Source organism: Giraffa tippelskirchi, chromosome 7 (genome assembly GCF_054371585.1).
Source record: "Giraffa tippelskirchi isolate mGirTip1 chromosome 7, T2T-mGirTip1v1.2.pri, whole genome shotgun sequence".
Classification (NCBI taxonomy): Eukaryota; Metazoa; Chordata; class Mammalia; order Artiodactyla; family Giraffidae; genus Giraffa; species Giraffa tippelskirchi.
This window is the reverse complement of record NC_137281.1, coordinates 146,736,150-146,749,356: the sequence shown is the minus strand read 5'-3', so window position 1 is coordinate 146,749,356 and position 13,207 is coordinate 146,736,150. Positions and strand designations below refer to the sequence as shown.

Below are 13,207 nucleotides of genomic sequence, written 5' to 3'. Positions count from 1 at the left end.
GGGGCCAGATCAGTTTAACCAGCTGTCTGCTTAAATTGGTCCCCCAGCTGAAGCACCAGCTTCACCCTCAGCCTCCATGAGAATGCTCCTGAAAGGTCAGGAGATGGTCTCCAGTTAGAGGAAGCTTTGGAAACGAGGTTTACTCTCTTGAACATCAAAGGTCTTCCCGCTCCACCCAGATAAATCTCCAGCCCAGACTTCAGAGCCTTGCTTCTTCCTTTCTGGAAATAGTCCTGGCCAACTTCCCCCACCCCCTGGGAACCTCTCAATCATTGTCTGACCTGTTCACCTCCCCTTCTATCAGGGGAAAGAAATCAAAGCGAGGTTTTTTTTTTAATCTTGGCAACAATAGCTGTTTGCTGAAGGATTGGGCAAACACAAACCACAATTTGGATAAGATTTTTCAGTTCTTTATTCAGTGAGCAATGGTCAGTGCTTACTAGTAAAATGTAAAGTGAAGAAAGGTCTCAACTCCAGGATCTCTGCAAAGGACCAGGCCCTCACCTGCTACAAACACAAGAATTTGGAGCTGAGCACATTATAATTCAAAACTTCAAGGCTGTCTGAGGATGTTCTTTCCTGTTCTCAACCACAGCTTCAAAGGAATACCTTTCTCACCTTTCCAGGAATACCAGGTTCTCTGTCCAAGAGATTCTGTGAACTCTGAAAAGCCCTTCCTCTCAGTGTGGACCCCAGGGAGGTAATAACACAGTGAGATCAGTTGGGTGAGGTCCATGATCATAATACTGTGTGACTCTGGAGGTGAAGCCGGCAGGCGGGAAGGAAACCTTTAACGTGTATGGTGGAATTTTCAAATATTAAATGAAAGCTGGTTAACCTTTAATGACAATTGACTCACTGAAAATGAAAACTTCTTCTACACTCTTTATCACAGCCCATCTGATATTACTCAGATAATAAAAGATGATATAGATTATATTAACCAAAAATCTCAATGATTAAATATATATACATAGAGTAATAGTAGTTCTCTGGGATTGGTGCTTGGGATTAACTAATTCTAGGCTAAGTTAATGGTCATCCTTTTGTGTATGCTTTTTTGTATCTTCTAGATTTTTTCATAATGAGCATTATCTTATACACAATTTTTTCAAAACATTTAAAAAATGTGGGCCCCAGGCATTCTCAGGTGAATAAAGGAGAGTTTTAGTGTTTGTGGGTCAATCCTGTTTTGTTTTATTTCAGAAATGTAGATTATGGAGTTAGAAGCTTAGGCTAGAATTCAATCTCTGCCACTTACTATCTAATCTTGAATAATTTCCTTATCCCCTCTTAAGTCACTGTTTCCTCTTGGTTAAGAGACACTGATACTAGGACCTCCCCCATAGGAGTCAATGACAGGTACACTCAGCACAGGGCCTGTGACATCATAAGTGCTCAGCAGAGTTGCATCAGGGGGATCGAGGCTGCCCATTAATTCTAGTAAGGTCATACTGAGGAACTGGTAATTAGAACTAATCTTGACTGAGCATCTAACAAAGCACATAGGACCAGTTAATACTGTATGGGCAGCAACTGTTCCGGCTAAAACATTTGAAGACCATTGGAAGCTTGGCTTCCAGTTTCTATAGACATGTTTTATAAAATACATGATACCTAGAATGGTATTCTAGGGCCATACTCACAAGGTCCTCACCCAAGTCAGCAGGACCTCCCTGCCTCCCCACCCACCATGGGTCTATTAATGACCTTACCGATGATGACAAGGATGAAAAGCAGAGTGGCCACACCTGCTATTATGTAGAACATGATGCTGATGTGGTAGGCAAGCTTGTCCTGGTCTTTAATGTTGGGTACCAAGACAGGAGGGACCAAGAACCCAATGGCAATTCCAAGCTATAGAAGACAGAGACAATCAATTGCAGTATCAATAACCAAGAGGCACACATTTAAGAGACTCCTAATAAGAAACAATCCTCAACTTCCAGTCCTTAAAACCCAAACAGGGGTTGTTTCCCCACTCAAGACACCAGAGATCTTTCTTTTGATTGACAGCTCAACTCATACACACCCTTGACCACCATCATTATCAATGGTGGTTTAGCTGCTAAGTCATGTCCGACTCTTGTGATTCCATGGAAGCCATGGACTGTGGCCTGCCAGGCTCCTCTGTCCATGGGATTCTCCAAGCAACAATACTGGAGTGGGTTGCCTTTTCCTTCTCCAAGGGATCATCCCAACTCAGGAATCGAACCCAGGTCTCCTGCATTGCAGGCAGATTCTTTACTGACTGAGCTATGAGGGAACCACTGAAAAAGATTGTAGTTGGTGTTCTCATTGCAGGCTATTTTTTTAATTAATCAATGAAGAACAGTTTTTATATTCCCATCTTTATGGTAAAATAAAACAACGCTAGTCTTGCTTTTGGTTCCAGTTAAATTCTTGATTTCAATGAATCTGTTAACCTGTAGCTGAGAGACCAGCTGTGGAATAAATTCTATACACTACAACCCCAAGAACTTGCATTCAGTGAGAGATGGAAGCCAAACATTGTGACCACACTGACAAACATAAATGCTTAAGTTCACTCTGTAACTTTGTCATTTAGAAAGCATCTGTGGTGTGAATTCACACAACTGCATAAATTTATATACACAGGACATAGGCACATGCAAACTGGCTATAAACACACACACACACATATGCAGTTCCAACTTCAGGGACCTAACAGTTGGGTATTTCTGACAGCAGAAACACCATGATTCAGGAGTGACCAGCTGTGATACAATGCCCCACACCCTTCTGTCACATGAAATACCAAGGTGGAAATTGGAAAATAGCCTGAAAACTCATGCAAGATTCAAATTCTAGAACTGAGAAGCTAACTCTTTTGTATTAAGGTACCACTTCTCCTTTATTGAATTTGAAAGCAACAGCAGGTAGAGAAGCAATTTGCTTTCAGGACGGTTATAACATCATCAGCTGCCAATGCACTCATCATCCCACTTGGTTTTCTAGCCTGTCAATTACAGCCACTCAAGGTAGTCACTAGTGATTCTTAGCTCTGAAATAGTCTCAAAAGTCATCATCAACAGGTTCAGAGTAGCATTCTTCCACTGTATACTGTATACAATCAACAAGTCAAACTGATCTTTAAAGCATCTGCTTTTTGAAATGTATTCTGCTAGATTTCTGAGGGAGTACAGAGACATATATGGCAGAGTACTGCTTCAAGGAGCTTTATAATCTAGCGAGGGCAGGGAGAATTAAAAGAAAGATACAAAAGGTAACACAAATGGAGAGATTTGTCGGTTGAAATGATTGAACAATAGTTCCAGAGTTCCTTTATCATCCTCTATTATAAACCCATTATTGGAGGACCAAATAGAGGTTTAGTGACTTGTTCAGGGTCACACAGAGTTAAGAAACCAGATCTCCTGGTGTCTCTAAGAAGTGCCTCCTTTACAGGGCCTAGATTGCCCTTCAGGGCTAAAAGTTATGAGAAAAGTTCAAGGGAGCAGGCTCCTCCATCAGAGAAGGTATTTCATGTCCGTAGAGCTTTATCGGATCCTCACTGACATTAATCTATCAGAGTTGAGTCCCGCTTCTTAACTGCTGGTCTCCAAGACATTGAGGGTAAAAACCAGCCAAAGATAGAGGAGCAGATGTACCCTTCACAGCCGGGAAGCTGGGCCACTGCACGCCCTCTCTGGTTTCCTAAGCACTTTGAAGTTGCAGATCTAGAAGTTAAACAGGATGCTAGAAAGGTCCCTTTTGCAAGAATGAGGGAAGATATGCGACATCACTCAAGGTTCTGGGATTCTCTCATTCTCAAAAGGACCTTGATGGAGGGAGACCTAATGCACAGTGATCTTCTGCCTTGAGAGGGAGGTCCTCCCAGCTAGGTCCACGCTGCATACTTGAACCCTCGGAGGCCCCACTCCATCCTCTGTCCACGCTCCGTCCACACTCTACGCCTGAATGAATGCTTTTCCAGCCTCAGGATGGGGCAATCAGCTTAAAGGCTTGAGGCAGCCCCGACCAGGTTGCAAGTCTGTCCCACAGGGACCTTTCTCCAGGAGGATGTCGGCTTTGGCAGTACTTTCATGCCCAGTGTGAAAAATAAAACACAGGGATTGCACTGCAAGCTGCTGCCTCTTTTGTTTTTCAGAACGTATTTTTTCCTGCTTCTTGAAAGCCGTGCTCAATGAGTGTGCAGAGCTCTACACCCAGCTCCTAGATCCCAAGTCTGTCCTTTAGCAGGAACTCAGTCATGTTGGCTGGCTGGGTGGATGGACAGATGGATATGTGTAGAAGGTCTTATCTACACAAAGCTGGTAGAATCACACAGGTCTGCCCACTAATGACCATGTTCTTTCTACAAACCATGCTGTACTTCCAGGTAAGGGAAGAAAATGGGTGCAGGATTCGGGGGTTGGGAAGAGGATAGGATGCCAACTAGCTTTTGAGCATCTACTAGGCATTGGGCATGTAATACAGCTTATCTTTTTCAGTTAGTCCATGAACTCTTACAACAAAGACAAAAATGAGAAAAATTGGTCAGTACCCAGCCAATGTCACACTGGCTGGTAGCATAAGAGTTGGGCTCCCAAACCAGTTCTGTCTGACTCTGGGCCCCAGCTCACCTCCTGCCTCCAGGAAATGTTGCTGGTGTGACATCAGTCAACATAGAAGCCTATATTTTCACTCCTTTGAGTTCTGTCACACATTCAGTAGGACACCCACTAGGGTAAAAACCAGAGACCTGCAGCCCAAGTGAGGCCAAGAAAAATGTGAAGAGTTGAAAGCATGCTGCTCCCGAGGGTGGGATCCTCATCTTTTCCATGCTCACAAAAAAAGCAAAGACCCACACCATAAATGTAAAGGATTGAAAATCACTGTTAAAAAAAAAAAAAGAAAAAAACCACTGCTAACTGGTTCTGACTTGCCCTTTGCCCCAGCATTTGTTCTAGTTTTATCTTCCTCAACCAAATAGTCACGGGCAAAGTACACAACACACAGACAAACCCAGTCACAGTCTCCGCCCTTCAGAGCCTAGGAGCCTAATTACAATGGTGCACTTTGCCCCAGAAGAAGACGTTTAATCCAAATGGGGTGAATGAAGGATGGAGATGCAGACTGGGAAGATACTCTATTTTTATCTTAGATTTGATTTCCTTCCTGCAAACACAAGGATGACATCTAAACACTGTTGCAAGAGCTGCAGTCATGAGCACTTGCAGAGTAAATGTCCCAGTTAAAAACACGTCTGTGCAGCCTGTGGGCTTCGGGTGGCAGGAGGAAGCCATACTCGAGTCATGCGTCACTGGTCACTCCGGCTCACGCACTTGGCAGAGGAAAAATAAACTCAGAAACAGCGAGGCTGCATCTGGGGTAAGATGTCCACACTTAACCCACTGCACAGCACGGCACAACACGTGTTATGTTTGCTCTGAGACCCACAGAACCACTGTCCCCATCACCATCCACACGGGGCACTCGGAAAAGCCCCAAGTCAGACTGAATCCGAACCCAGGCACAAAGCTGCCCCCCAAAGCTGCCTGGTCATGAACATGCCCAGACCATCCGAGGAAGACCCTGAGGCTTTCGCAAAAGGCAGAGAGCTCTGTGTCAATGAAGAGGGAATTCATAGGGCCTGGACTCCATCTTAGGCCTGTTCATGCTGATCATGCTCGGCCACCTCTCCAATGGACTCTAAACTCTGTGCTTAGTGCCTATGGAAACGACAATAGAAGGATAAGACCCCCTCCGGACAGGGGAACCTTGAAGATCGTATCCAGGTTACTCATCGCCTAAGAGAAAACATACACTAATCACCCCTGTCTCCGGACAGGCCATAAATTTTTCTGTACCTATCGGAGTGTAACCTCGGGCTTACTGATTATTGGCCAATTGTTTAACTGTTTGAACACATAACACATGAATGATGGGATTATTGTGATTGTATTTGCCCTTCCTTTTTTAATGTAAGTCTCAAGGAATTTGGGGTGGTGAGTTCGGACACGTATACATGGGGTATAAAAGATTTTCACAAATGCTGGTCGGGGTCCTTGGCTAAGAGAAGACTCTGCCTTGGGCCCGCCGGTGTAATAAACTGCACTCCACTACCTGCATTGTCCTTCTGAGTGAGTTTGTTTCCCAGAACGCGTGGCTACAACATCAACACCACAGTGAGGGCTCAGTCCTACCGGAACCAGGACAGACCGCTGGTCCCCATCTGAACCCTCTGCCAGGGCCTCAGGCACCTCATCCTCCAGACCCAGGTATTGGCCAGGAGGGTGCCGCTCCACTTGGTAGGAGGCAACCGCGTCAGCAAGCAGGTTCTCACCTGCCGAACCTCATTCCTCCTCAGCCCATCCCTCCCCCAGGCAGACTGGCGGTTCAGAGAAAGCCGGGCCCACTCTCAGCCCCACGGCTAGGCCCCCACTGTCTCATTCTTCCCCTTAGGCCAGAGTCACCAGATCAGGACAGCACATCTCTTGGATTTCAGGGCTCCCAAGAGCCAGCTCCCTGGGAACAAGGATCAGAAATGTCCCCTTACTGGGTCAGCAGTTTCCCTGCAGCAGAAGCCCCGGGCTTGAAGGCTCCCTTCAAACTCGGTCTCCTTATATCCTCACCAGGAATCACCTTGCTCCTCAAGGAGCTCACACCCATGAGGTTCATTTCAAGAGTGAACACTGTTCATCTCAAAGCAAACCTCTCCCCCTTCCTCCTTTCTACCCCAGGGTCCCTCTGACTTGTCATCACGCTATGCAGGGGTTAAGGGCTTAGGCTCTGGGGTCAGAAAGGTCTGAGTTCACACCCCAGCTCTGCCAGTCACTAGAAGGCTGACACTGATATGTTATTCCCTTTGTTTTGCCCGTTTCTTAGCCCACAGGAAGGTACTGTACTGCCTATTTCATACCCTCTAGCTCAGGGGGTTGCTCTGAGGACTAGTGGGCCCATCTGAATGGACTTCCCAGCAGGATGCTTTATGTCAGGAGGCTTCACTCCCTTCCCACCCCCCATGCTCTCCCACAGCACGGGCGACAGGCCTGGGAGGAGAGGCCACCTGGACAAATGAGACGCGCTCAGTTGACCGATGCAGCCCCTCAGCCACCTGCCCTGGTTCTCCCCTCATCCTTCTCTGCTCCTTCTCTCTGCCTCTCTCATCTCTCGGTTGCCCTGGCCTCTGCCCTCTCACATCCATGCTGTCTAGACCCTCCCCAGCCTCCCTGGGATGCCCACTTTGCCTCCGTGTCCCTTTCACAAAATCTGACCTCTCCCCTACCAGCCTGCTCAGCGTGTTCAGAAGCACCTTCCTCAGCACTGTTCTGACCACGAGGTCCAGCTCAAGGACCCTCAAGGACCCAGCCCTCTCCCAGGGAGGACCATGTCTACACCCCTCAGCCTGATGTTCCTGGCTTTCTTCATCTCCAGTCCCATCTCCATCTGCTTCCCTGGATGTCCCCGGACTGGATGATTCACAAGTCCAACCCTTCATCATCTGTATCCCAGCAGATTCATTGCTTGCAAAGGTCTCCCTCCTTGAACCTTTTAGAGCCCATCTCACCCTCAGTTCCTTCTCTGAGTCCTTGATTATTTCAGGGAGGCCTGACCTCCTTGACCTAACCCCTTGAATTCTTTAAATGTCACCCTTTCTTCTGAGATGAGTCTACTGCCTGGTAAACAGGACAGGGGTTTATTCGATAAATGGGCATTAAACGAAAGGGCTGCAGTTTACTGGCACGTCAGGAAACATCACTTCCCTTCCAGACTAGCTGTGAACTCAGACCTGGGGAATGATGTGGCTGGAAACTTAAAACCGTCTAGACAAGGCTCTTAGAGAAAGTGTGCTTTTTAAAATAACATAATTGAAGGTTCCTTTTAAATTAGCACCACATGAAAGACAAATCTGGGTTCAATCTAGATTTCCATACACCAGGTTTGCTTAAAGCTGATCTACCCCCACGAATAATCTTAAAGCACACAGCACGATGTCACCCCCACAAGGCTGTTTTTATGCGATGGGTGACCACGAACAGGTGTGTATCTACACATGTCTATATATATTAGCGATGATCTTAATGATCTATTAATCATTACAGATTAATCAGAAACTAAAGGTCACGGAGAACAACAGTTGAGAAGAATATACATAGACAAACGTGTGAAAATGTTCTTTCATAAAGGGTCATTTAAGTCCATACAGAGTTTACGGGCACTAAAGTGAAAGTGTTAGCTGTTCAGTTGTGTCCAACTCTTTGCCACCTTATGGACTATAGCCCACCAGGCTCCTCTATCCATGGAATTTTCCAGGCAAGAATACTGGAGTGGGCTGCCATTTCCTTCTCCAGAGAATATTCCTGACCCAAGGGTCGAACCCAGGCCTCCCGCACTGCAGGCAAATTCTTTACTGTCTGAGCCACCAGGGAAGCACTAAAAGGTGCTACAAAAAGCAGTGTGTCAAATTTCCATCCCATACACACATACCCACCCACTCCTGGGCTGCATGTCTGGACTCTGGTACCTCAGACATGGACAGCAGGACCACCCGCAGGGAGACCACCACTACACCCTGTCTGGACAAAACCCAGAAGTGAGTTAACACTCAAGGTCCATCCCTACACACTGCTGTGTGCATTTAAACACCACAAAGTGGTGCTGCTAAGGCAAGTCGGCACACTCAATACAAAATTCTGCTACTATTAATACCTCTCTCTCCCCTTGGCCAGGGTCACTCAGATCATTGTTTCCACCTTAGTGAAAACACTACACATCAGTGATCAAGGCATAACTAATCTGGGCAAAATGATGCACAGAAAAGGCTCCGGGTCCCCAGGGCAGGACAGCACACTGCAGGAAAGCCACCTTTTAATGTGAGTGGGCTCAGAGGGCGGTCCTGGGACTGAGTCTTGGATGCCCTGGAAAGGAGCGAGGCAGCTGCCAGGCACTGAAACACTGAACACGAACAAACGGTTTAATCATGAGGACGAGCCACCCAGGACCACCTGGCAGCTCCTAGGAACACATCACAGTCAGCAATAATGTGCAGGCAAAGCCTGCTCACATGACTGTATTTTTGAAATTCCCAAGCCCAAGCCCCTGGCCTCTTCTGAAAAAGCCAACTCACGATTGAGGGTGGAGCAGACCTTCAGGAACAAAAACAGTCTCATTGATTTGGGGACAAATCACCCATGAAAGAGGTTTACGGATTTAAAAGGCTAAGCTTAGGTCCCTAAGAACTTGAGAAGCGGTGTCACAGCTGGTCAGACTCTAGACTCCCTTAGAGTCCCCTCCCTGATCACAGGGTTTGTCCTCAAATCTGTTCTTGTGCTGGTGGCTTACATAACTGCGACACTCTTGGATTCCCTCAGTCCTTCAGGTGGCGCTAGAGATAAAGAACCTGAGGCCAATGCAGGAGACGTAAAAGATACAGGTTTGATATCTGGTCAGGAAGATCAGAGGAGGGCATGGTAACCTACTCCAGTACTCTTGTTTGGAGAATCCCATGGACAGAGGAGCCTAGCAGGCAAAGAGTCAGACATGACTGAAGCAATTTAGCAGGCACTTGAGGAACCAGAGATCAAATTGCCAAAATCCGCTGGATCATCGAAAAAGCAAGAGAGTTCCAGAAAAACATCTACCTCTGCTTTATTGACTATGCCAAAGCCTTTGACTGTGTGGATCACAATAAACTGTGGAAAATTCTGAAAGAGATGGGAATACCAGACCATCTGACCTGCCTCTTGAGAAACCTGTATGCAGCTCAGGAAGCAACAGTTAGAACTGGACATGGAACAACAGACTGGTTCCAAATAGGAAAAGGAGTACGTCAAGGCTGTATATTGTCACCCTGCTTATTTAACTTATATGTAGAGTACATCATGAGAAATGCTGGGCTGGAGGAAGCACAAGCTGGAATCAAGATTGCCAGGAGAAATATCAATAACCTCAGATATGCAGATGACACACCACCCTTACGGCAGAAAGCAAAGAAGAACTAAAGAGCCTCTTGATCAAAGTGAAAGAGGAGAGTGAAAAAGTTGGCTTAAAGCTTCAGAAAACTAAGATCATGGCATCCGGTCTCATCACTTCATGGCAAATAGATGGTGAAAGAGTGAAAACAGTGTCAGACTATTTGGGGGGGTGGGGCTCCAAAATCACTGCAGATGGTGATTGCAGCTATGAAATTAAAAGACACTTACTCCTTGGAAGGAAAGTTATGACCAACCTAGACAGCATATTAAAAAGTAGAGACATTACTTTGCCAACAAAGGTTCGTCTAGTCAAGGCTATGGTTTTTCCAGTGGTCATGTATGGATGTGAGAGTTGGACTATAAAGAAAGCTGAATGCCGAAGAATTGATGCTTTTGAACTGTGGTGTTGGAGAAGACTCTTGAGAGTCCCTTGGACTGCAAGGAGATCCAACCAGTCCATCCTAAAGGAGATCAGTCCTGGGTGTTCATTGGAAGGACTGATGTTGAAGCTGAAACTCCAATACTTTGGCCACCTGATGCGAAGAGCTGACTCATTTGAAAAGACCCTGATGCTGGGAAAGATTGAGGGCAGGAGGAGAAGGGGAGGACAGAGGATGAGATGGTTGGATGGCATCACTGACTCAATGGACATGGGTTTGGGTGGACTCTGGGAGATGGTGATGGACAGGCAGGCCTGGCGTGCTATGGTTCATGGGGTTGCAAAGAGTGGGACACGACAGAGAGACTGAACTGAACTGAGGAAAAGAGGTTAGGTGAAGGCAGGAAGAGCACCAGGGAAACCAGGATGGCCTGTAAGACCTGCCTCCCAAGGAAGGTCAGAAACCCCATCAAGGCTGACTCACTGCTCGCCACGCCACAGCTGCCGGCCTAGGTGCTATTAAGTGCTGTACATATATGCACACACACATCCTCTTTTAATCCTTATTTTTTGTTGTTGTTTTGCTTTTTATGTTGTTTTGGCTGTGCTGGGTTTTCGTTGTGGCGTGTGGGCTTAGTTGCCCCATGGCATGTGGGATCCTAGTTCCCTGACCAGGGATCGAACATGTTCCTTGCATTGGAAGGTAGATTCTTAACCACTCAACCACCAATGAAGTCCCCAAATCTCTATTTTAAAATTGAGAAAACTAGCATTTAAGTAGCTTGTCCAAGGTCAAACAACAGCAAGTGTTCTATGCTAGGCTTCAAGTTCAGGCCATGAGTACTAGAGTCCGTAGCCTTAACCATCTAGCTGAACATTCCACTCCTGGCTGTTATTCAAAGCAGAAGGAAGGAAATAAATAAAAACATAATGAGCACATCCTGTGTGCTAGGCAGTTGCTAAATGATTTTTCATGCTGTTTCATTTAATTCCTTACAACAACTCCCTTAAGTCGGCAAGATTATCTCTGGTTTGGATTTTACAGAAGAGAAAATCATAACTTGCCCAAGGTCACCCAGCTTCTAATGGCAGAACTGAGATGCAAGCCCGTGGCAATCTGATTCCAAGTCCCTTGATGAACTGGGCAAATTTCATGGAAGTAACTGCCTCAGAGACCTGATACTATCTCCAGTCTTACGTGTGTGACACTATCATTCAAGCGCCTCCCATGAGTCTAGCTATTGAAGGAAGCAATCAGGAGACGTGGTTCCAGCTACGGTCTGACTGTTGACCACTTAGTCAACCCCTATGGGGTTTCTAGTTCTTATACGCTTGACTTCTGATTGTCTTCCATGTAGGCTATTTGTCATCTCTCCAGCAAGATTTTAGCATCATGAGGACAGGGACATTGACAAACCTTTCCTTGTGTGACCTCTCCCCATACCATGCCCAGTACTCTGCCTAGAACAGAGATGAGGCTCAGGAAATATCTACTGAATAGAGAAGACTTTCAGAACTCCACAGCTCAAACCTAAATCAAGTATTGCCAGTCTCTGCTACAGCAAAGAAGCAGAGTAGCAATTTGCTGAACTGCAAGAGTTTACCACCAAAAGTCAGCAGATGCAAGGTGGAATGACACAGGGAAGACCCCTAGTTTGGAGCTCCCCAAGATCAGACACAGGGGTCACTGGAATGTAGGCTGATCAACCACCCACCCTCAAACCCTCACTTAAGATTTACTGAACACCCACCAATATGAAGCACCACACTAAAAGGTAAGGAGGAGATTAAGTGCAAGACGAAGAGCATTACCAAGCTTCTAAGTAGCCAACACACCTTGACCTTGACCTACAGACTTGGGGATGGGTTCCCTCCTCATTATTAGCAGGGTACAGGTAGCAGAGGTACCTGGGCTCTAAACAGAGAAGGTGCTAAGTTTAGGGGGGGAGTTCTACAGGGAAATTTTTATCAATTTTTTTGACAAAGGGCTTGATTTTGTTTTTTTTTTAGCTCAGCTTCATATTTGTGCTGCTTTCAGTCATCCCCTCGGGAGGCTCCTGGTGCACAAATGCCTCCTTTTAAGGGTAGGTGTTCCTCCCAAAATTGTGCTTGTGGTGACATCAGCAAAGGCTCAGTCCTGGTCTAGGGGAGAGCAGTCTTTGCCCACCCTTCCAGCCTCTGCTTGCCTTTTCCCAAGTGCCCGACTCATGGCTGACTTCTCTACCCAAAGGTCCCTCTCATGACAGAGCAGACAGCCAGTGACCACAGGCTCCTAGAACTTCCCCAGTGACTCAGTCAGGGAAGAGGAAAGAAAAGGGACATGTTTCTAACCACCAGGTCAGGAAAGGGGCAGATGCAGACCTCACTTTCTCCAACTCTTGGAGAAAATAAAAAGCTCCATTGAGATGCTTTGGCACTTCCACCAACCCCCAAGCAGATGCCAGCCCACAGCGGCCAACAGTTGAACTCACAGGTCTCGTGTGCTGTCCCTGTGCTCAACCTCACCACTCCCTGCCTAGTGACAGATGGTGAAATAGTCAAAAGCAGAAGAACTGTTTCCTTTGTCTGATATGTCACATGCTGTCATTCCTGAAAGCAGTTCATGTGACCATGTGTCCATGCTTAGTCACTCAGTCGTGTCTGACTCTGCGACCCCATTAGCCCGCCATGCTCCTCTATCTATGGAATTCTCCTGGCAAGAATACTGGAGTGGGTTGCCATGCCCTCCTCCAGGGGATCTTCCAACCCAGGGATCGAACCCAGGTCTTCTGCTTTGCAGAGAGATTCTTTACCAGCTGAGCTACCAGGGAAGCCCCTCATGTGACCATACATGTTCCTAATACTCTCAAGTTTTCTTCCGAGTCTGACTGGGCTTTCTTGGTGGAAA

The 13,207-nt window shown here is 46.6% G+C and overlaps 1 protein-coding gene across 12 annotated transcripts in view; it reads right to left on the bottom strand.

Annotated features, from left to right (window-relative positions):
* The window catches only part of LOC145513312 (choline/ethanolamine transporter FLVCR2), a 63,707-nt gene that overhangs the window by 24,372 nt on the left and 26,128 nt on the right, over window positions 1-13,207 (bottom strand). For 10 of the 12 annotated variants that reach the window (XR_014059292.1, XM_081509275.1, XM_081509280.1 and 7 more), the window contains one exon: window positions 1,716-1,857. Coding sequence is in view for 11 of the 12 variants with exons in the window: in XM_081509275.1 (XP_081365401.1) it covers window positions 1,716-1,857 (142 nt within the window). In the remaining variant the exon portion in view is untranslated. Of the gene's footprint in view, window positions 1-1,715; window positions 1,858-5,544; window positions 5,679-13,207 lie in introns of those variants that run through there. The other 2 variants (XM_081509278.1, XM_081509271.1) reach the window with 2 other exon arrangements.